At 35.6% G+C, this 22372-nt stretch overlaps 1 protein-coding gene across 1 annotated transcript in view; it reads right to left on the bottom strand.

The window, feature by feature from the left end:
• Positions 1-22372, bottom strand: part of LOC104572033 (potassium voltage-gated channel subfamily KQT member 1) — a 463821-nt gene that overhangs the window by 378605 nt on the left and 62844 nt on the right. Inside the window, exons 11-12 of the mRNA XM_088536664.1 lie at positions 7977-8003; positions 4298-4412 (exon numbers count right to left, since the gene is read on the bottom strand). Of these exons, the coding sequence (XP_088392790.1) occupies positions 4298-4412; positions 7977-8003 (142 nt within the window). The remainder of the gene's footprint in view (positions 1-4297; positions 4413-7976; positions 8004-22372) is intronic.

Raw genomic sequence — 22372 nt, 5'->3', positions numbered from 1 at the left:
AGCACAAACAAAACATCACCTTACAATCTCTCTATTCACTGGTGTAGTCTTCTTCTGCTTACTCAACAAAATTAGAAAATTGGGCAAGTACATCATAAATGATAAGGTAGTCTTGCCACCTGCTGGTGGAAACAGAAAAGCCTACTGCTCACCAACTGATTGAAGTTCATCAGGTCTGACAGTTCATCAGGTCTGACAGCATTTATAATGAAAAAAACTGTGTCGAAATCTATCAATCTCATTTTTATTTCAGCTTTGGATAACTCAGCCAATATAAAGCAACTGAGTGGACCTTAGCTTCACTGAGGTCCTTAACTATGAGAGATTTTTAACCCTAAGAACTGAGGTCTCAGATTTCATCAGTAGCTTCAGACAGCAACAGGACTGCATACAAAATATGTCTTCTTTGTTCCCTAACTCAGAGTGGTTGCATTTTTCCACAGTTTTACCTGGATTACTGGAAACTGAGACATCATGCCAGCTATATTCATACAGAAAGTTATGCTACGCCTGAGTTCAGTTTGCAAGCTTGCTAGCTTATTTATTTATTTATTAGTTGATATCTTCCCGTTTTCTACCAGGACATACTTTCTCTAAGCTTGTATGATAGAATAATAGAAATCTAGCATTGGAAGCATTTACTACCGAAACCTGGGCAATGCTGCAGCCTCTTGAACTGTGGTGCTCTCACTCAAGAGGCACAGTGATTTTCTGGTAGTGAAATCAACAGTTTCTAACAAGCTGAACCCGTTTTACTTAGTAACCACTGTAGTTACTGTCAGAGCTAATGAACATGTGCAGGTTGATGCAACAGAGGTTTGTCCAAGGCAGTAGTGTTCAAGTGTAGCAATTCTGTTATCCTGGGACAAAATCTGCCTTCCCACACAACCCTTTTGCACAAGTCTTGATCAGACTATCACCTATAGTTAAGGTTAGTGTAATTAGTAAACATTTCTCCTGTCATCTGTGTAGCACAGAAGATTTTAAAAGAATATCTGTGTTACAGAAAAAGAAATTACAACTATAGGCCTGACTTTTCATGTTTAATAATCAATATAGCAGCCAGCAAAGTTTAAAAAATGACCAGTTGCAGGCTTTGAAATGAAGACTTACTGTGAGTTCATATGTAACTTGTAACTCATATGGTTCCTGAAAGAAAGGAAAATGTTGCCACTTGGCACCTTGACAAAGTCATGCTTGACTTCACAAAAACGTTCCTCATGTGAGATTGTCATCATCACAGCATATTATCATTACCTGTGATGTCAAAGCCATGCTTTCACATACTTTGCAAATGGAGAAGGTTCACTATGCACACAACTTTGGCTGAACTGTACTCTCAGAATAAATTTGTCTAATTCATTGACCACACCACGACTCTTGAATCAGGATTTGTCCCACTCATCAAATGTGTGTAATTTCTGAATGCATTAAACCCAATTCCATTACATAGTTCATTCCAAATGAACAAGCGTACAACAGATGAAGCCGCTAGTTAATGCCAGAACATGAAACAATGTCCTCATATGGACAAACAGGGAAACTGCTCATTTTAATCAGGAAAACAAGAAGAATAAAAGAGGAGTTTTTAATAGAAAGAAAAAAAAAAGCTTTCCTCACCACAATTTCCAAGGCACACTACAACATTTATAAATGCTTGCCTGCTTCTGTAAAAAGACAAGGTAAATAAGCACATGCAGTATATCTACTACCTCAATTAGAAGACCCATGCATATCACACAAATACACTGTCAAAATCATCTTAATGTTGGTTATTAGAAATGGCAGTTTAAAAGAAGATCCATAAGTTGTTCTGCATTTGTCCAATGGCGTTCACCATTTGAATAACTAAAGGCTACATTTCTACTGACCAGCTAGGACACCTCTTAAATTAATGTATCTTTGGCACATTAAATAGAATATCAAGCATAGAAAATGATATTATCAGTGACAAAAGTAAAAACTGGCTAGACTTCAAAAGCATAAAACATTACATGAAACGGTAATTTGCTGGTGGGGAGTTATGTAATACCTGTAGAACTTTATAGCACATCTATAACTTTTTCTTTAATCTTTGTTTTCTGTACATTTAAAGTTTATTATGAATATGTAGAAATTTAAACTTTTGCATTCATATATAGTACATCTTAGAATTTTATCATTTTAGCAACTTCCATTTGCAAGCTCATGTGCACGTTCCATTTATATGCATCTGATATACACATCAAAAACAATTAATAATATATTATTTTAAACAATGTAACATAATACTTTAAAGACCATGCTATTTTTTTGTGTGTATATTTCATCAGCTTTCTACCACCCGAAATGCAAGCACAGCTTGCGAAGTGCATTATTCACAAAATCATACAATAATACCAGTTTTCATGTACTAAATAGTAGAAATATTTTGACTGTTTCTGTTGAGATGCAAACCCCTTTGCTGCACTATGCTTAATTTAGATGGAGCAGTGTATAATTCTTCGATTTGAAGAAACGACCAAAGTATCGTATCCTGGGAAACTGTGAGCACAAGGATATCTTGTGCATATTATTACTACTATTCATTTAACATGTATATCATTTGCATGAGTTATCCAGCTGAAGCATATAAAGAGAAAGAAAACATGTAAAAAGCAACCACAGTACAGTTTGAAATAGCTTTCCTTTCAAAATCATTCTGAATAACATCTACATTTTTTTCCTGATTGAATACAAGCAGCTTAATTTCAGAAATGTGTTACAATTAGAAAAATCCATTGTTCATAATAGTGTTTTTTAAAGATTCCTATATAAAAATAGTCTTCCTGAAACAGTTGTTTAGGGCATAGGGCCCCCTAGTACACTGGTGGAAGTGGAAAGAGTTGAATTGTCACAAACCTCTGACAGCAGTTCATGACATTTCAAGTCCTATGCAGATATCCTAAAGACACCCTAGAAAGAACTCTGCATTTCCTTCAGGAAATACAAATTTCAGTGATTCATTAAGATCCATCTTCAGCTTTTCAGAAGAAGAAAAAAAAAGCCACAAATCCAATTTTCTCTCCTACATCCACTGTCATGCACTGAGTAGTTTATGTATGTTGGCCGTATGTAGGCCACAAAGATCATTTGTCTACACTCAGTTTGCTACTAAATGCTTCTTTCCTTCAAAGTCCCCTTGGAAGCCTGCTGCACACTGTATTAATTATTCTGGCAGCCTGCTCCTAAATGTCATTTTTCCCAGTGAAAAGCTCTTTAGCCTTTCCCAGCTGGAAACAAATCCCCTGAATCTTGGTTTGATGACTAATCTGTCATGGAGTGAACACCACTCATATTCATATGCACAGAGCTTTCATCACACATCCACCTTGATAAATGCAGAATAGTTGGAGGGAAAAAAAAAAAAAGGAAAGGAAATCTCATTATTCTGAGAGTGCAAGAGCACAATTCCAGTTTTCTTGTCAAATAGGGTGCCAGTTTCCTAGCATACAATAATAACCAAAAAAAAAAAAAAAAAGGCATGCATGTTTAATTTAAAATATTCTTATTTTGGTTCTACATTTTTGAGAATTTAATATGTCGCATATTCTGTTAGATTGACAAACATATTGAACACGTATTTCTTATATTCTCTTAAGATAACTTTGCACTGAAGTAGCATGAATATTTTCCTGTGATAGAATATCTATTAAATTATTGTTAGTCCAGTGACAGGTAAAATACATACCTGTGAATCTAACACACAAGATTTTCCCTTCTAAGTTCTTCTCCCATAACTGGGAAAAAAATAGTTTCTAAGGTTTCTTCCAATGTCATATCTAAGAGAAGTCAGTCAAAACTTACCTAGATTTTTTTAAAAAGCAGTATTTTGCTCAAATATTTCCTAAGAGGTTTTCCCAGCAACAGTTCCATGCCTTTTTTTGTAAGTGTGAACATGGTCAAGTCTTTCACCCACATTTACATAACACCCAATTCACTAGAAGATCTTTAAAGATCCATCTGATTCAGAACTCTGCAAAGTATAAATCTACCTGTGAAATGCATTCTCAGGAACCATTTTATCTGCCATAAAATGTAAAAAAAATATACACATCAAAATTGAAAGCCACCCATCACAGAGTAATTCTCTTTTCAAATAGCAGATGACCTCCATTGAAATTAAAAAAACTTGAAGGCCATAGAAATGTTCACATACAATTACATAAGATCAAGCTTGTAATTGCTTCAAGTATAGCCAAAGAAAATTCATTGTTGAATCTTCCTCCCCATCGACAGATATTTATATGATTCAGTAAAAAGCTTTTATCTCACTTACTGTGACACATCAGAAACAGCTGGCAGTGGTGACTCCTCAGATACAAGGTCAATGTCATCAGTGAAACTGTTGGCCCTTGATATTTCATGAGGGTTTCCATCCACACGTCTTTTTACTGCACAAATAAGATAAAAGAAGCAAAAGAGAGGTAAAAAAAGATCAAGAACACCACCTATGTAGGTGCTTTCCCTTGCCTGTTATATTTTACAGTGAAGAATTGGTTCTAATATGAGACATGGCTTTCTTTTTTTTCTGTCAGAATGAGTGAAACTGATGCTAATAACATATATTACATTCAAAAAAAAAAAAAAAAACGTATTCGTATGGAAACATTAACCCCACAGGATTTTCTCCTCCTCAGGGCTGCCCTCAATGTAAGCAGAAATTCACTGTGTCTAGAAACTTCACTTCAGAGTAGGAAGGAAGACAAATGCCAACATTTGAAGGAATTTACTCAGACTGCAGAATAGACAGAAGTATAGCTAACCCAGCAATGGATGAAAAATACTTTTGTTTCAAAAAGCACCAACTCTGATGTCCTTTTCTATTAAATACAGAGTTGACTTCCACTGTAAAGGGGAAGTGTGTGTATCTTTGAGTTCAGTTGCATCAATATTCATAAATGATTGCTCCATTAAAAAATCTTTACTATATTTAATTCAAAAATCATGGTAAAACTACCTTAAATTACTGTGATCTGAAATAGCAAATTTGTCATGGCTACAAGTGACCCTAAAAGTTTCAAACAATGTTCCCTGTTTTAATTTTGATCATTCTTGAAGGCTCTGCTGGCAGAGCAGAGCTGGAATGCATATACGATAATGTGTATACAATGCAAATGGGAATAAAAAGATAAATGTTTCTGGAGAGTGGGATCACTAGAAATAAGTGCCATAAGTAAAACAAATAAAAGACTAAGTAGTTTCCCTTCCATGCATCTGCCGTAATGGGGAAAAGCGAGAAAAAAATCCACACAACAGAAATGAGGAAAATTGCTTCCTAGAAAATTAAATTACTGACATCCCAAGTTAGTTCTACAGCATCGCTTCAACTGGACTACATTCAAACTAAACACTAAAACATTCAGCACTGGAATTTAATGTTTGAAGAGCTATAGTATAAGAAAAGAATGAAAATAAGTTTATGGAATCTAACTAAAGGGACACAAAGAACACCTTTGATGGACTGAAAATTACAAAACTATCTAATTTATATCTGCTATATTTAATCACAATTACTCTAAACCATGTTTCCAAGGAAAAGCAAGGCTTTCTGAAACTGGTAACAGGACGGCAGGCAGGAAAGCATGGAGGAAAGAGAAGTGAAGTCCTTTCTAAGGACTACTAACAACTATAAGAATCTGTTCCTGCTCAGTTAAAGAATTTAGAGCTTCTTCTGAGCATAAGAAGTAAAAGAATTCATAGTACTACTTAGTGTACCACTGAATGCCATAAACATAGGACTCCACAAAACAAAACAAAAACTCAGAAAAGAATAATAGCCAAACAAAATCCAGATTTCATAAATCTCTGATTTTTCTCGTCAGTTTCTAATATGGTGAATACATATAAGAAAGATCCAAATGTGACCCAGAGACATGGTCATCCTTAAGCAGGCAACAGCACCCAGTTATAACCAGGATAAATTAACCACGAAGACTTTGCTCTGTTCTTTTTTCAGATAAAGTATGGGGCACAGGAAGATGGGAAGGAAGACTGGTTTCTTCATACACCTGCTCCATCATTAATTCCTCTATGACAAAATCTCCAAAAAATCTACTATGATTTTTTTTTCATATACACTAAAAGAACATAGTTAGTTTGTTAATTTACAATTACTTGCTGAAAGCCCACAGACGGGAAGAAAAGCATAAGGTAAACTAGTGTTCTACCAAAGTGGTTAAAAGATTAACATTCAGAGAGCAGTGGTGAGAATAAAGTCTCTTTCTCTATTAGATGAAAACAAGTGTGTATGTGTGTGCATGTGTTGCAGGGTCAGAGGGGAGGTTGAGTTCATTTGTTTTGTTGTTGTTATTGTTTTTAAACAAAACATTATCAAAATAGGCCTTAAGAGACTAAAAGCAAATTCCAGTCTAGCAACCTAGTGTTTCGATGCTGCTTTTATTTTTAAAATTATTTTTACTATCTTCCATTTTTCTATTTTGCTTAGGAAAATGTCTTTATACTACTGCTCATAAAGCTATTCTGTATGAAATAACTCTGAAATGAAATTAGTTGTGAAAGAAAAGTAAGAACACAGCATTTTACATCATGTGGTTTATTTATACCACAGTTATATACTTAGCAAGAACATTAAGAGCAAACCACATAAACAATAGGGTTTAACACCAACCCATAACTGGCTTCTTGATTTACATTCAAACAGCTGTACTGCAACTAAAATGCATTTCTTTTCCATTTGTCCTAAACTACAAGCAGATTAAAAACAAAACAAAGAACACCCAGACATCTCCCTAGTTTTTCCTTTCATTGCATTTAGTTGGATTTGGCACATCACCAAAATTATTATCACAACTAGGCAACATTACAGACTTTAATAATTTTTTTCTTTGGAAAACAATTCAAATGAAATATTGAAGTAAAAAACTAACCTAAATCAGAAGTTAACCTCTAATATTTCCCTCTAATAACACTGGACTCTACCAAGAATAAAAAAAGGAAAAAGAAAAAAAAGGAAAAAAAAAAAAAGGAGAAGAAAGAACGTCTTCAATGCTATTATTTCTCAGCAGCCAAATGCTGTTCAAACCGTTCTGAACTGTCACATTAGAAGAATCTGGCAAATCATTTACTAACATATATTGAATCACTTCTTTTTAGAATTGATAAATGAGAAAAATTCTTCATTAGCATTGTGGAACAAAAGTGTCAGGTAATGTTGAGTCTGTACAAGGATAAATAAGATATGGTCATTCTTATTTTAGTTCACTGACATTTCCATCAAAATGTTAAAATCTGGGCAATTGAAGCTAGGGTTTTAAAACCATACTAGGTTCTCAAATGTAAGCCATCTGCAAAGGACATAACACTGAGATCGTTCTGTACACAGTTCAGAGCGGTAGATGATCACTACCATTCAAAAGCAAGCCATTTTATGTACTTAATTTTAGGTAACTAAATGAACAATACTACTGATATTGCAGTTCTTGTATGTTCCCTCTGAATTCATTTTTGCTCACAGAAAATCTGCAGAATGAGGCCAAGCTGAATCAAACAGCAGTTATATAGCAGAACAGAAATAAAATAGCAACTCAAGAAGTAAGCTAAGTCCACACTTGTTGCAAACATATAAGCAACTACATGCAAAAAATGCCATATACCATTGCTGCTGTACTTAGTAACATGTTCTGCTGCAGGCACTTTAGATAATCATCAATATCTCAGGATCCTGCAGAACTGATTTAAAACAATCAGCTCTCAAAATGCACTACTGCTGATCTTATTGGTTGTACAGCCTTTTGTTTAGATAAGCCTGCAGGCCAAATTATATATGACTTACTCAACCCCGTGGAATCATAAACACTCATTGCAAACCTAGTGGGACAGAAAAGATATGCAAAAGAGTGCCTTTCAAAAGCACAAAGGCATGTAACACTAGAAAACATGCAGAGGGAAAGCAACAAAAAGCACTTTAGAAGGCATATGAAGATGCTATAACCTACCGGACGGCCTGAACATCCTTGTAAGACCTACTAAAGAAGAAGGATGCAACATATTCACACAATAAAACAATGAAAAATGTTATCTATATATCATTAATATAAAGATACTTTTAAAAAGCAGATTCAGTACAAAAACAGTGCTTTTATTTATTTATTTATTATAAAAAATGGAACATCAGTCTAGACGTATAGATCCTCTAGTAACAGTGAGCAAATGTCCATACTACTAAGTCTGTACATGCTCGGCATTAATTGACAAGTAAGTTTGTTGATAGATTCAGAAAGTGGCCAGGAACCAATTGCACATGGAGGCTCAAGTACCTCCGCATACTGAGATACGACCTGTCAGAAGAGAACCAGAGATTAATGCAGCATAGTAGAGAAGCATGTGCTGTTAGCACCACTTGTTCTATTCAGACAGATAATGAGCTGTTAGTTCCACTGTGCCCAGATTAGTCCTCTTTGAAATCATTAAGATTTTTCCATGCCAATTTAATCTAAATGAATTCACTGTTTTTTAAAATATCTACTAATTGTTCTATTTTAATTGAGAAAAGCATTAATGATAAACTGAAAAGACAAAAACCTGAATGAAAGAAAGAAGGAAAAGCTACTAACACAGTAGTTTTAACTTCTAGATTTCTGGCTATATTTGTCCAGCAGTGTTTTTTCCTTTTATTTTTTCTCATGGGAATGATCCACCATAGAAAATTGGAAGAAGCTGTTCTCATTTCCATTTCAGAACAGTAAGATTTAAGTTTACACCAAAAAGATGTCAGATGAAATTTTTTTTTGAATTAATACTAAACATAGCTAGCTATGAGTTATCTCATATGAATCATTCCACTGTCATTTAGTTAGATCACATACTGGCCTGCAACACAAATATTTACTGTATGACTAGGTACATGATCCAACCACCTATGTGCATCCATCTGACGTCCTGCCTTTCTCAGGAGAAAGGGAATGGAAGTTCAGGAATACATACAACTCCACAGCCAGATACCTTCTTCCATGGCTATCTGTAACTCAGACCTTCCACTTGTCACAACAAATTTACCAATAAGGCAGCTTGCTCTCCATGTTAAAAAATTAGTCTATCTTCTGGATTAGCTTTAACCAGAAGATCCAAAAGACAAGGAACTCTGAGAAAAAGCCCTATGATGAACACTAAAAGAATTTTCTAATCTCAGGAGATGGGAGGCTTTATTTGATTACTCCATTTAAGACATAGAAACTATTTACATCTCAGTGGGACTGCCCTTCTTAGGTTCCTATGCAGATATAAAAGAAAATGTTGACATCTTCATTTTAACACTTCTTTTTTTTTCCCCTGCAAAGAGTAACTAACTTATTTTTTTCTTACAAAACCTTTCTCTAAAGATAGAAGGATAGGTGTTTCAACTCATTCAAAAGAACCTGGTTGTTATGGATAGTACTAAGGGCTACATCAAAGCACCTATTTATCTTTAGGATATCTCAGCCCTTAAGCTCATGCATTTTCATGGAGAGCAGCAGGTGCCTTACTGCCTCAAATATTGCCAAGAACAAGTTTGCTCTTGGGACTGATTCTTTTTTAACATATTTCTCTGGACAAAAAACAACTTCATAATCCAAGAAATTCCTAAGTCAATCTTTAGAGCCAGGAAAGTTGCTTGTTTCTCTTAAGTGCCTTCTGAAGGGCTTGCAGAAAGGATCTTTCTCTTGTGCTGTTTCTTCTACTTTGCTGGCCCTCTAGATCAATACCACACGGTCTTGCATTAAACCAGATAAACACGCATAGTCACACCACACTGCAGAGTAGCTCCGCTTCTGCCAGTCATTCACATTTGCCATTAATACTTGGGAGCTGAAACAGCACAGAATCAGTTGCCAACATATAATACCAGCAATTGGTTATGTTTCCAACACACATCAGACCGAAAGGCTGTCACAAGTTGTTAGGGACAACCTTAGACAGATGCCTTCAGGAAATGATCTACCAAGAGAAATCACACACAAATTACAAATCACACAAAGAGTAAGAAGAAAACAGCATGGCCTACGACAAAGTCTTTTGACTCATTTCAGCTTTGGCAGGTTTTTTATTTTCTTTTTTCTGAAGAGAAGTCAAGTTCCTTTAACTTATCTGAGATGATCACTCTGCCCACAGATATTTTAAAATGTGTTTTACAGATATTTTAAAATGTGTTTTCAGAGCTAGAGATGTCATCTACTGCTTGAATAGGTTCAGAGATCAGCTGCCTGTGACTAAATCCAAATCACTACTACTAATGTATCTGACTTTTTATGGCAAGAAAAACATGTATTTGATTAATAATTTGGCAATTCTGCAGAATAGAATGTACAGTAAGAACATTCAGAGAAAATATAAAACAAAAGTAGCTATGAAAGTGATCCTTCTCCACCATTTTTTCAAATTTTATTTTTATTTTTTATAGTACAAGAAGAACTTGACCTTAAAATGAAACAATTAATAGCCAGTGAAATGTAATTTGGCAGCTTGTTAGCTCTGCAGGGAGAACCCTTAACACATACAAACTCTTGGAGTTACTCATAGGGAACATATCATGTAATATAAATATATAGAGTTACTTTCCATTATGGGATTCAGAACTGCCATTATAGTGAAAATGTTTATTTTAAAAAAGGAAGCACAGTTTTAGAGTGGTTATTAAAGAAAATAATAACCCAGCCTGAAAACATTATTATTCTTAATGCCTGTTAATATTCAAAGCATACAAATTGCAGTGACAGTAAAATTGGAAACATCACCCAAATAGTTGTCAATGTTTTGACTCGCAAGAACACAAAAATTAACTACTGCAAGTACGGTGAAATATATCACAGAATTATTTGCTGGTCTAATTGAGCTTTGTTTCAAACAACTGAATCCTTGTAAAAAAAAAATTCCATTAACTTGCAGTTAATTATGAATTCAAGAAATACAACATTATTACCATTCTGCCTATTCTTTATTGTTTGGAAATATACCATAAATCAAAGCAAACCTTATCAGGAGAGGGAATGATTGCAATATTTGTCCTAAAATTCAACACAAATTCATTAAAAACTTAACTTAATTTCTACCTAAAACTCTCTCTTTTTTAAAAATTTCCTTGAACATTCCAGGCAAAAAAAAAAAGAAGCTATTCTGCATTAATGTTTACATGTTTACATTCTACTTCAAATTACATACTTGCTTTGAATACTTAATTGCTAAATGTTGAATATGAAGGCATCTTAGGTCAGATAGTAATTTGTTGTTAGTAACAAGTCTAAGCTACACATATAAAAAGTCACACAAAGTAGTCACTGTTGTATATATTCAGTATTATAAGAGTTTTGAACAACATATATCCTTAGAGTATTTACAGAATTTGGATGGCAGTAGCTTATAGACATTCCCAATAAAACTCTTGAGAAGAACTTTCTAAAAATGTTGTAAATCAACGGATTATACTTTCTGGAAAGTTAAATTCACAAGATCTTCCACCATGTGCTTTAAAGTTCAGTTAAAATGAACACTTACTATTGAAACTATTTAAACTGCCTGCCCACTTTCTCTTTTGGAATTTGCATAGGTTCAGAGATCAGCTCCCTATGTCTACTTCCAAATCACATAGAAAAGCATTCCTTGGAATATTTTTCTAGTGCCTAGTTAAATTAATTTACCTTTAAATGAAAAGCTACTGAGCTTTTCTGCTACAAATAAAAAATGAAATTGATCCAAAATTTTGAGACTCAAATTACTAGATTTAGAAGACCTTCACACTTCTGTAACAGCAATCAGAAATTGTATACAAGTGAGCAATAATGTTTATAGCTAAGATATTTATCGCTACAATTGACATATGCCCTCCATAAGCAGGTACTTGAAATCTTTTTCTTTCCTGATTACACTATGGAAATACATGTCCTGTGGCCATTAAGGATGAGGGAAACCTTGATTCTCAGCTGCCATCAGGCCATGGTTTTGCCTGAAAATCATATAGACAGATGTAAGCAGGCAAAGAAACCTATTGTTCTAGTTCATCTTCCTTGCTGCGAGATTTGTGAATTAAATGTTTGTATAAAAAAAGTTCACTCCTGGAAACACTTCTGTTTGACCAAACCACATTCCCAATAAAAAGGCATCTCCATGGAGAAAAACATGCCCTGCTTGAACAGATGCGCAATTAAGCCCCAAAGAGCAGTGAGTGGATATAGCTGCCAGTATTGAGGCTGCTAAACACTGGGTCAGTATATTATGAACCAGCTGCCGATTATGCCAATCCCAGTGAGACCTCCAAATGAAACTTGAATGTAAGGACTTAAACAAGGTGACTTTCTTTAGAGAAAGCATATGCTATGTATATCATGACAATAAGTATCTGCTTAACTTATCAGAATCACAAGGCTTTGATTTCATCACCTTTTGTTTAAACAGTTGGTCTTTAGTACAGTATTGAGAACTGAGACAAAGTCATCTTTGCCTTTGGTGAAAGTGACACAGAGCTCAAGACTATGAAATTGTCACTGCCATCAAGCTCATGTTTTATTAAAGCTGACTTTTCTGTATGTATAAACACAGTTACAGATATTACACTATAACAGAGTGAGGAAGAAGACTTCGGTGGTACTATTTTAATTTCCCTTCATGAAGATATTCCCTTCATTAACAACAAAATGAAAAGTACAGTTAGTGTCTAAAACTTACTCTTGATTTCAGACATATTGTTAAGACAATAGACAGAAACTATGACTAGAACACTTGCTCCTGGAAACACAGAATGGCTAATGAAGTTGTAGTATTTGAAAGTAGAATACAGAATATTTCCCACAGTGTTCTTGCAAGTGAGAGGCTAGACCTCTCACCTGAATAATTAATCTGCAGTACCCAAATAGTGATTCTTAACTTCCATCCTCTTCTTTATAATAAATACTAGGAACAACTGATAACTGGGTCAAGATAAATCATTTTTAGGTAGCAAAAAACATGTCCACAAAATTCTTTGAGTGCTTGCACTTTTTTATTTTAATAAAATGGCAGAAATGGTTTTAGCTGAAATTAGAAACATGCTCAAAACTGAAGTATATGTGTGAAAAAAACAGCCCTGGCAAACATTTTCATCAACATTCTTTTCTTTATAAAACATTTTATTCAGCTGAGGAATACCCTTCATTTCTCCTGAAACATCAAATACTTGACAATTTCACTGTCTTGAAGGATTGTCTCTGAATCACTTCAGCTTGTTTTTCTCCATTTCAGCTTGTTTTCTTTTTTTTTTCTTCTATATATTTTATAATCCTGTTGCGTCAGTGTAGAGAAGGACCTTTCTTTGATGAGAGTATTGAATTCCTGGACCAATACCAGTGTGTAGGGCCAAGGGCCCACCTGACTCTAGTCTGTGCTTTGTCTGAGCATGGTTGCTTGAAAATATTCACCGTAGGAAGGCTGAGTTTTGAAGGCAAATAGAGGCACTTTGTTTCAAGACCATTCATCAGTGGCTCAAGGTGATGGCTGTTCTACTTCACCCATTTAATCTACGCGAAATGGGTATTTTCCAATGTATTTCTTTTGGAGACTTGTAAGCAGTAGGGCAACACGACTTCATGGTCATTCAAATGGACACAAATACTGCCCTGGGATAGCTGCAACAGTTGAAAAAAAGCTGCTGCTTTTTTCATAACATCAGATAACAGCAGATGATGATGTAATATTCTCCAGAGGTGAAGACCATATGCACAGGAAACAAGCCAAGTTTATGGTGCTACCTTCTCAGACTACTTCTAGCAATCTGAAACTATGGGACTCCAAGTCTGAGGTGGTATCCATGGATTTTTGGTGAGTTTGTTTAGTAAATTTGTTCACATGGAGTTAAGTACATGTTAGTGAATTTGCCTACTCCTATCTTATTAGGAATTTGTGCATTTTTCCAGTGAATGGGAAATTGTTATAGCAGCCTCAAACACTTGGTACTGCTGTGAAAATGAAACACTGGTGAAGGCCCTTGTCAAAGCCCTCTGAGGGAGTTTATGAGTAAGCACAGGCAGATTTTATAGAGTCTGGGAATAACAATAAAGGCATAGTCAACAAGGTAACCTATTCCTGTTAAGGGATCCTTAAGGGATAATGGATGGACATTTGGATTATGATTGTAAAGTATTAAGACCTAAGATTTTCCACTGCTATTTGAACCTCTGGCAACATAAAGGCTGATGCCCTTGTGAGAGAAAACTTTCTCCATTTTGTTTTCAGACCTGAAGGGAGAAGTTACCACCTTCTTCTCCCTCCACCCTTTTCACTCATTTTCTTGTGCCTGCTCATGTTAAACACTGTCAACACTTTTCCTGTGCTGATGGAAGAAAAACCCCAACAAACCCCTCCAGAAGCCACACTGATGATGAGTTAGCTTTCAAGTTGTGAATATCTAAGTGTTCTCAGACCCAGGTTTGGAAGTCATACAGGTTTGGTTCCAGGTTTGGAAGACACAGATTTAAACTAAGTTAAAACCACAAACGAAGGGGAAATCTATTTGATTAGTTCCCAGTGATTACTATTTCCTGCTTTGGAAAGCTTGTGATAATGGCCTGTTTGCTAGCATGGTGCAGGAAGCACCCTGCGAAAATACCTCTTTGTTATGCCCAGGTCTAACCATCACTCTAAGGGATTCACAACTGAAACGTTAACTCTTTCTTTCTTAAACAAAAGGAAAAAATACCAGCCTAAACACTCCATACTCGAGTACTTATTGATTTGGATCAGTCACCAAAATATACCTAGTTACTAGGTATATTTTATACTACTAACAATTTAGATGAGTTGGCAACATAGAGATATTATTCAGCAGTGTAAATTACCTCAGAGCTGCAAGAGCAACTTCACAAATGAGATCACTTAAGTAAGAAAGGGCTTTCTATGACCGTATCTCCATTTGACATAGCTAGTACATTGACTTATTTTAATATTTAAGAAAAAAAAAGATTTTATATGCATAATTATTTATATTTATATTATTTAAATAGAATTTTTTAAAGCACACACACAGAGACACACTTCAGTCTTTGAGATGGGACATATCTGTAGGATATACAAACATACATGTGAAAAGCAAACATCTATTCTGTAGGATATGCTTACTTGGATGGCTGGCCCAGAATCTAACAAAACATTGGAAAAATCTCTTACGACATTTATAGAACTCTGTGGCAAGAATCACAGGAGCTATTGCAGTAGCATCTGAATGAAGGGAGAGGTGATTGATAGAAAACTGCACAGAGACGTCTGGCTGTGTCCTGTGAAACAGTAACACACACAGCTTGTAGCTCAATGGTGTGCCAGGGAAGCATGGAGATGAAGGAGGCAGAAGAGAGGAGCAGAGGTCTCCTCAAAAACCCTCATTCTAACAGAATCCAGTGTTCTAAAATGGCAAACGATGAACTCCCTCTATCTTTTCTCTTTTGGAAACTGCTAGTGACACACAAACATTATGGACCGCAATCTTAATTGCCTGATATCTTTAGTTGTAAAATATGTTTAAGAAAAATCCCCCCACATACACACCTAGCCTGTTCCCATCTGAGTATAGCATATAGTCATGTGTTTATTTAGCTAACAAAGAACACCTTCCTTTAAGAAGGCTTAAACAAAAGACAGTGTATAAAGCAAACTGAGAATATTTGCCAGACAAAATGAGCCCCATGTGAAAACCATCACTATCCTATCCAAGTAAATTGCTATCAGCTATATTTAATATCATTCAAAAACCATATATAACTAGGCCTATTCTTTTATGAATACAATTATGTCTTATAAGAAACAGTGCAACCTCAGAATGCCTAAGGATACTATTTCTCCAAAAGGAAAGGGAAGAGTACACTAACAGTTAAAATTTACTATTGTAAGGAAGTTTGTATGCACCTTTGCATGTCCTTTCTGCTCATCAGGCTGTTTATATTCACCACCGGAAATCTTAAGCTGCTGGGCCCATGTGTACACCAAAATCTCAGACCCTGTCTTTCACAAGGTTACAGAAACTGCAGCCAATCTGAGCCCTTCAAATAAACAGCAGCGTAAACTTGTGGACTTCTCTGTAGGGCTGCCGGCACGCTCTTGCTTCACGATGGCTCACTCAGCACAACCTAATCTAGGATAGATTTAGGTCAACCTGACCTGAAATGGAACTTAATTGAGTTAATACAGCCAGGTCTAGAGTATCCCATTGCCATGGTCTGATTCACCCCATTAAAAAGGGAACGAAAAAGCCACTAGCAATAAATAGTGGCATTATACTGCTTAGGATTTTTTTGAAAACTGGAATCAAGTTCTGAGGAGTCAGCATAATACAATACTTGAAGGAACATAAATGGATCCAAAGGGTCACAACAGGGTTGCAGTTTGTGTGCCCATGAGGCAGATTCAGAACCAGGTTGTGTGTAAGACAGAATTCCTGGAATTAGTTATCAGAATTGTATTACAGATGCTCTCTCCATAACTCATATTATTCAAGATGGAAAATTACTCTTCTCCTCTTACAAAGGGGTTTCTGAGTCAATGCCAGCTATACACAACTCTCATGTTGGTGAGACCACACACTTCAGACCATAGGGAGAATGAAAGAGATGAAAGTCACCCTGATGCTAGATTGTACTGCTAGTAGATGATTAATAATTACTATAAAGGTAATGCAAAGAAATCAAAAAGCCTATATAAAGGCTTTTATATTTCCAAGCTGACTACTTTTCTGCTGTTCTAGATAGCAGCAACTGTACACATCTCTGTTTTTTTCCAAATACAGAAAGGTGCCATATAGGAACCTACCCACATCAGCACTCCTTAAGAGTGCAAGAGAACTTCTTAAATAGATTGGACAAAGCAGAGAGGATTCCTCACCCTTTTTCCCCACCCTGTCTGGGGACCTTACGCAAGTGAAATTCCAATAAATTACTAAGTCAGCTGGTCAGCCAATTCTCTGCAATTTACTCTGCAGGAGAACACTTAGAATAAGATTTTCATAAAGACAGATTTATCAGCTTCTGGTTTCCAAAGAGGAACTGTACACATATTTAAATATAAGTGGTCTGCAGGTGAACATTACATTAAAAATGAGCATACAGTATATTTTCTGCCAGATTCCTTTAGAAAGGAGGGGTAAACTGCCCACAGAAGGCATTACTTAAAATGCATCAATCATTTTTCCATGCATCTCCCACAAGTTGCTTTTTAAAAAATAGCTTTTTCTCCAGTTCAGTGATTCCTTTCTCCAGTTCAGTGATTCCTTTAGTTTTATTTAATAGAAAAGTCAGTTGGAAAAAAGCCATCAATCACTTTCGCTATAAAACTTCAACACTCTTATTCTGCAGGAAAACCTTCAATTATCTTAACTTAGTGAAGTCATAAAACATAGGCTGGAACATTTATGTCTTCAAAGTTTGCTCATAATTAATGCTAAATTCTATCAAATCTATCAAGCAAAAGGTCAAATTGTTCCATAAGTTGTACTCAAGCAACACTGAAGAGTTTAGAATTTGGCCAAGTTTTGCAATACACATAATAAGTGGTCTTAATCCTTTGGAAAAGTATTAACTCTGATCAATGAATTGCATACAGCAGCTGCACAAAATCAATGAACAAAGCAGCCTATAGAGAATATTGTAAATGTTTGCATATTGTGAAATTACTGTTGCTTCCTCCTTTCTTTCCAAAAAGATAACTATATTGCAAAAGCTTGTTTAGCTAAGTATTCTAATGCTAAAGGTGCAGTGGTCGTACATACACACCAGATTACTGGACACTCCAAATGGAAGGGAAATCAATTCCAGATGTTCTTTTACTGATTAAATTTAGCCCAAGCAAGGTTAAGTAAATGACAAGCAGCTGCTTTCCTTTTTTTTTTTCTTTTTTTTTTCTTCCTTGACACAAGTCATGAAAAATACTTTCTGTTCTGACTGGTAGTTCTGACTACCTTTAACAGTAAGACATACAGTGCTGTATCTACTTTCCTGTTTTTTCATGATTAACAGGGAACATGGGCAGTCTTCAGAGCAACTGCTAATTCTTTTCAGTTTCAGTTTGTCAGTTCTTATGCAGATGAAATTTAACAAGAAGGCGCTCAACAATTAAAATCACATCTCTTTAGAACATCTCAGTTCCGCACACCCCTAAAGCCAAGCCACTCATTGCAGGTAGTCCCTTTCCTGGATTCCCACACATTTCTGGTTGGGATAATCGAGAAATAATAACATTCTCCTTGTTATGTCCCACTTTTTTATAGAGCACCCTCCAGGAAGCTGCAAGCAGCATGATATGCAAAAAGACATCAAGCTAACTAAATTGAGACAGTGGATATCCAAATAGGGAATGAAATCAAAAAATAAGGGAACCCTGCACAAATATTTTCACTCCCAGTTTAAACAACAGTCAAGGTTGCACACACATATATATATACCAACTTATAGAAAAGGAAAAATTGTTTTATTTCTAAGTCTAGAAACTTTTCAGCTATTCTAGCCAACAAAATGTAAGATACATGCTGCTCAAACCATATTAAATCAGACACCTAGGACAAAAGTTATGTTTACTAGCACCTACTCCTCCATTTAAGTAGAAAGAGTTTAAAAAGTCATCAATTTTAACATGGTGCCCTGATCCCTCACAACAATATTTTGTCATACCCTTAAAAATTTTTGTGGCTAAAAAGCAGCTTTACTGTCTGGAATAAATCACAGCTCACCACTTATTTTCCCTACAGAGTATTCACTATGTTTTATGCAGAAATCAGCTTCTTCTCTTGAAAAAGTTGACATTCATGATTACTACGCTCCTTGTTTATGCTAACAATAAATAAATTAACAGACCTATGTTTAATAGTGCATTGACTAATAGCATTCCTCACTTCTGTAATGCTGTGTCTGTCTAAAAGCACTTCATGAACAATTAAGACTCACAACATCTCTGTGACAGAGGCCAGACGAGCATTCATTTAACAGATGACGCCACTGAAGTACATCGAGTTAATTGTCTGCCCAAGGTCACATAACAAATCAGTAACAGAGCTAAAGACAGAATCCAGGAACACTGACTCACACAGCAATCGCTTCTCGGCTCTAGGCGAGCTTTTTGCATATTGCCTCAACACCAAAAACTAGGATCCCAACACAATCTCCCCAGCCAGCCACAGTGTACTGGAGCTTTTTCATTGCCTTTCCATTCTCATATTTACAGTCACTTTAGTTGATTCTGACTTTTGTTTTAAGGGGTGGAGGAGTAGGGGGAGAGAAGAGGAAAAGATTTTAAGGCCAAACTGCACTATATGTTTGGGGTTTTCCTGTTGTTTTAGTTTGCTTTTCAAAACCAGTTTAAACAGAAAATTTAAGTACAAAAGCTTGCTCTCTTTCCTATCTACAAGGTGAAGCAATAGCCCCGGTGAGGAGGCTCTGAGATGGCCCAAAATGCCTTTACTCCCATATAGTCATTAGTAAACAACAAGGGAAATTGTCATAGTCTACAGAAGAAGCAGGATTGTTCTGTGTGTGTTGGCCTAATCTTTTTCCTTTTCTCATTTTCTACATGATATGGGGATGTACCTGTGTTTTGAAATGAATGTCCTTTGGAGTCTGGCATTGACATTATATAGCATTATTAAATGTTTTAATTGGTATAGCAACAGGTGCAGCAGATATTTAGTGAAATACAAAGAGAAGAGTTTCTAAAGTTACAATAGAAAGAAAGGTTCAAATATTAACAGACTTTTTAAGCTATTTTTGTCCACACTTAAAACAGGCACCTGTGAAGAACATAAATTACTTGGCATTATCAGTGCTAACAATTCTGCTAATTTTGAGAAGCACTGATGCAGTTTAATGTAGAAGAAATGGATAGGTCAGACCACTGAAACATATGGACTTGTTTGGTGAAGCAACAGCCTTGGCAGGAGAATACAAGGCAGGACCCAATTGCCGAGCATTGCTGTCTGGATGGGAGACGTATGGACCCACATGCTGTTTCCCAAAATGCTTTCAGTCACCTCTCTGCTGATATCACGTATATATTTTTTTTTAAAAAAAATCCTTCATAGGCTACCATCTTCTTAGGTTACCATCTAAACTACCACTTAAGTCTATTGACTTATAGTACCAGTCTTTATAACCTAGATATATCTTTCCATTTAAACAGTGTACCACCCATAATCGTATCAAATTTGGTGTCCAAACTTTCAGCTTTCTTACAGTGGCCTAAACTAATTTTCTAGGCCAAAAGCCCAAATCTTCTCCCTGTGTTTGTATACAGGTGAGACTGGAGCTGGGGCTTACTAAAATCAGTATGAATGCTCTCTTCTTATCTCCTATCCAGAAGGCATGTAACCATGTCACAGAAAACAAACAGACAAAACTCTATCTGACATGGTCTCCTCTTGACAAATTCATGTTGATAATTCTTTCCTTGCTGCTGTCTGGATTTTATAAATAACAATTTGACAATTCCAAGATTATCCTGGAAAATGGACTTCCACTCATTCTTCCATAATTCTGTAATTCCTTTTCCCTCTGCTTCAAAGCATGCATCATGTGCCTTTTTCTAGACTTCCAGAATTTCACCAGCCTTCTACGATTCCTCATCCTAAGAGTTCTCAAGTTGTTCTCACCTCTCTGTAATTAACTCAGCTATGTTTTCAAACAGAATAGACAGTCAAACATCTCTGTACTTCTTGGCATTTTATCTTCTTTCTCCTGTTGCAAGCTGGTTTTCTCCTCACTGAATTGTTATGCAAGTAACAGCAAGTGACAATTTGTGATGTCAGCTGTAGTGAATTCAGTATTAACTCTCAGTGAAAAATGAAATACGTTAATTACTTTTTGCTGTCATTACTTTTTTTAAACTTTTTTATGCTTAATAATTTGACCTATCTCCCATTCCCCACTGGTTTTCACCTTGACTACTGGGTCATTAAAAACATTCAGGTGAATTAACTAAATTACCAATCTCCTGAAATCTCTTCTTTCCGTTTAATTTTGCTCCTTACACTACCTTACTAACTTCAAGCTTCCATCCTTGAAATGCTACGTCTCCATTTTCTTCTTCTCTTTTCTTTCCAAAGGCTAATTAAATTTCTATTTTATGATTACAATCCATCCCCATGTCTTGCATATTTTATATCAAATTGTTAGTAATAGGAATCAAAGACAGAACAGTCTCACTTCTATTTCTACTCCCACCTCTGTGCCAAGACTCCATATAACAGTCTTGGATTTTCTTCCTTCCTTCTATTGTGTGGAGACTTACAGCAACATTATCACATTGTACATTCTGTGTCTCAAAGCAATAACCCTCATCACTATCTCAGTCCTATGCAATAATTTGCTATAGATTTTAGTAAGCTATTAGGTAGATTTAAAAGTAAATGTGGTTAGATTAAGACTTGCAAATCCTCTTTTCCTTTCATGCTTCTGGAATCCAAGAGTTTCGGTAGGCTAATTCGTCTCTTCTCTTCATGTTATGACCTAATCCTAACCCCATACACTATGATCTTTTGGTCCCAGAACTGAGAAGAAGAGCTTGGTGCAAGACCGCTCAAGCTAGCACCCTTCCTACCATCTGAAACAAATTTAGTTTGGTTTCTCTGTGAACCACAAATACAAAATCATATCCTGTTTTAGGCATAAGCACCAATGCAATGAAAGAAAACAAAATCTGACCTTATGAAAACAGGCTTCATTTATTATTAGGCAACAAATTAACTCATAAATATAACTTAGTTGCTTCACTAATCTTCTAATTATTGTAATTTTTTAACAGTTATTAAAGATAACAGTTTTTGGAAAAAAATAAGCCTGCTATTCCAGGATGTGCCTTTATTTGCAACTCTATTTCAATTAGCTTGTTTTTTCACTGCTGTGCTGATGTTCTCATTTTATTTCCTTTTTCAATCTTAATAGTCAACTTAATTGAAAACATTGCCAGGAGCAGTCTACGACTGACAGGACTTCTTTTTTCTGTTCGTTTTTAAGTCTATAGCAGAAATGTGTCATTTACTACCTGCCTATCCTACATCAACTTCATGATTAAGTCTGAAAAAAAAGGCTGTTTACTATGAGGGAGAATAAGTTTCCTTTTTGCTGCTGAAAAAAACGGATTTATTCTGACATTACATCTGAAATGAACTAAAACATTATAAGCAAAATGAAATTTCGTGTAGATTAGTTGTCTTTAGTTTCCCCAGAAAACACTTTCACACGAGCAATCTCTGAAATAAATTTTGCTGATATTTTCATCAGAAAAAAAAAAGTTTGAGAGCTGCAAATACTATCTGTCAGACTGCGCACACCCTCATGGTCTCCAGAACAGTTCAGTACCACACAGCCTACGTCAGATGGCTTCCAGCGGGAGTATGCTAGTGGGGAAGTGAGGATAGGAA

This window comes from Tinamus guttatus, unplaced genomic scaffold (assembly GCF_059628265.1).
Source record: "Tinamus guttatus ecotype Peru unplaced genomic scaffold, ASM5962826v1 Tinamus_guttatus_pri_ptg000692l, whole genome shotgun sequence".
NCBI classification, from domain to species: domain Eukaryota; kingdom Metazoa; phylum Chordata; class Aves; order Tinamiformes; family Tinamidae; genus Tinamus; species Tinamus guttatus.
Note: the sequence above shows the minus strand (reverse complement) of the source record. Positions and strands in the feature narration are given on the sequence as shown.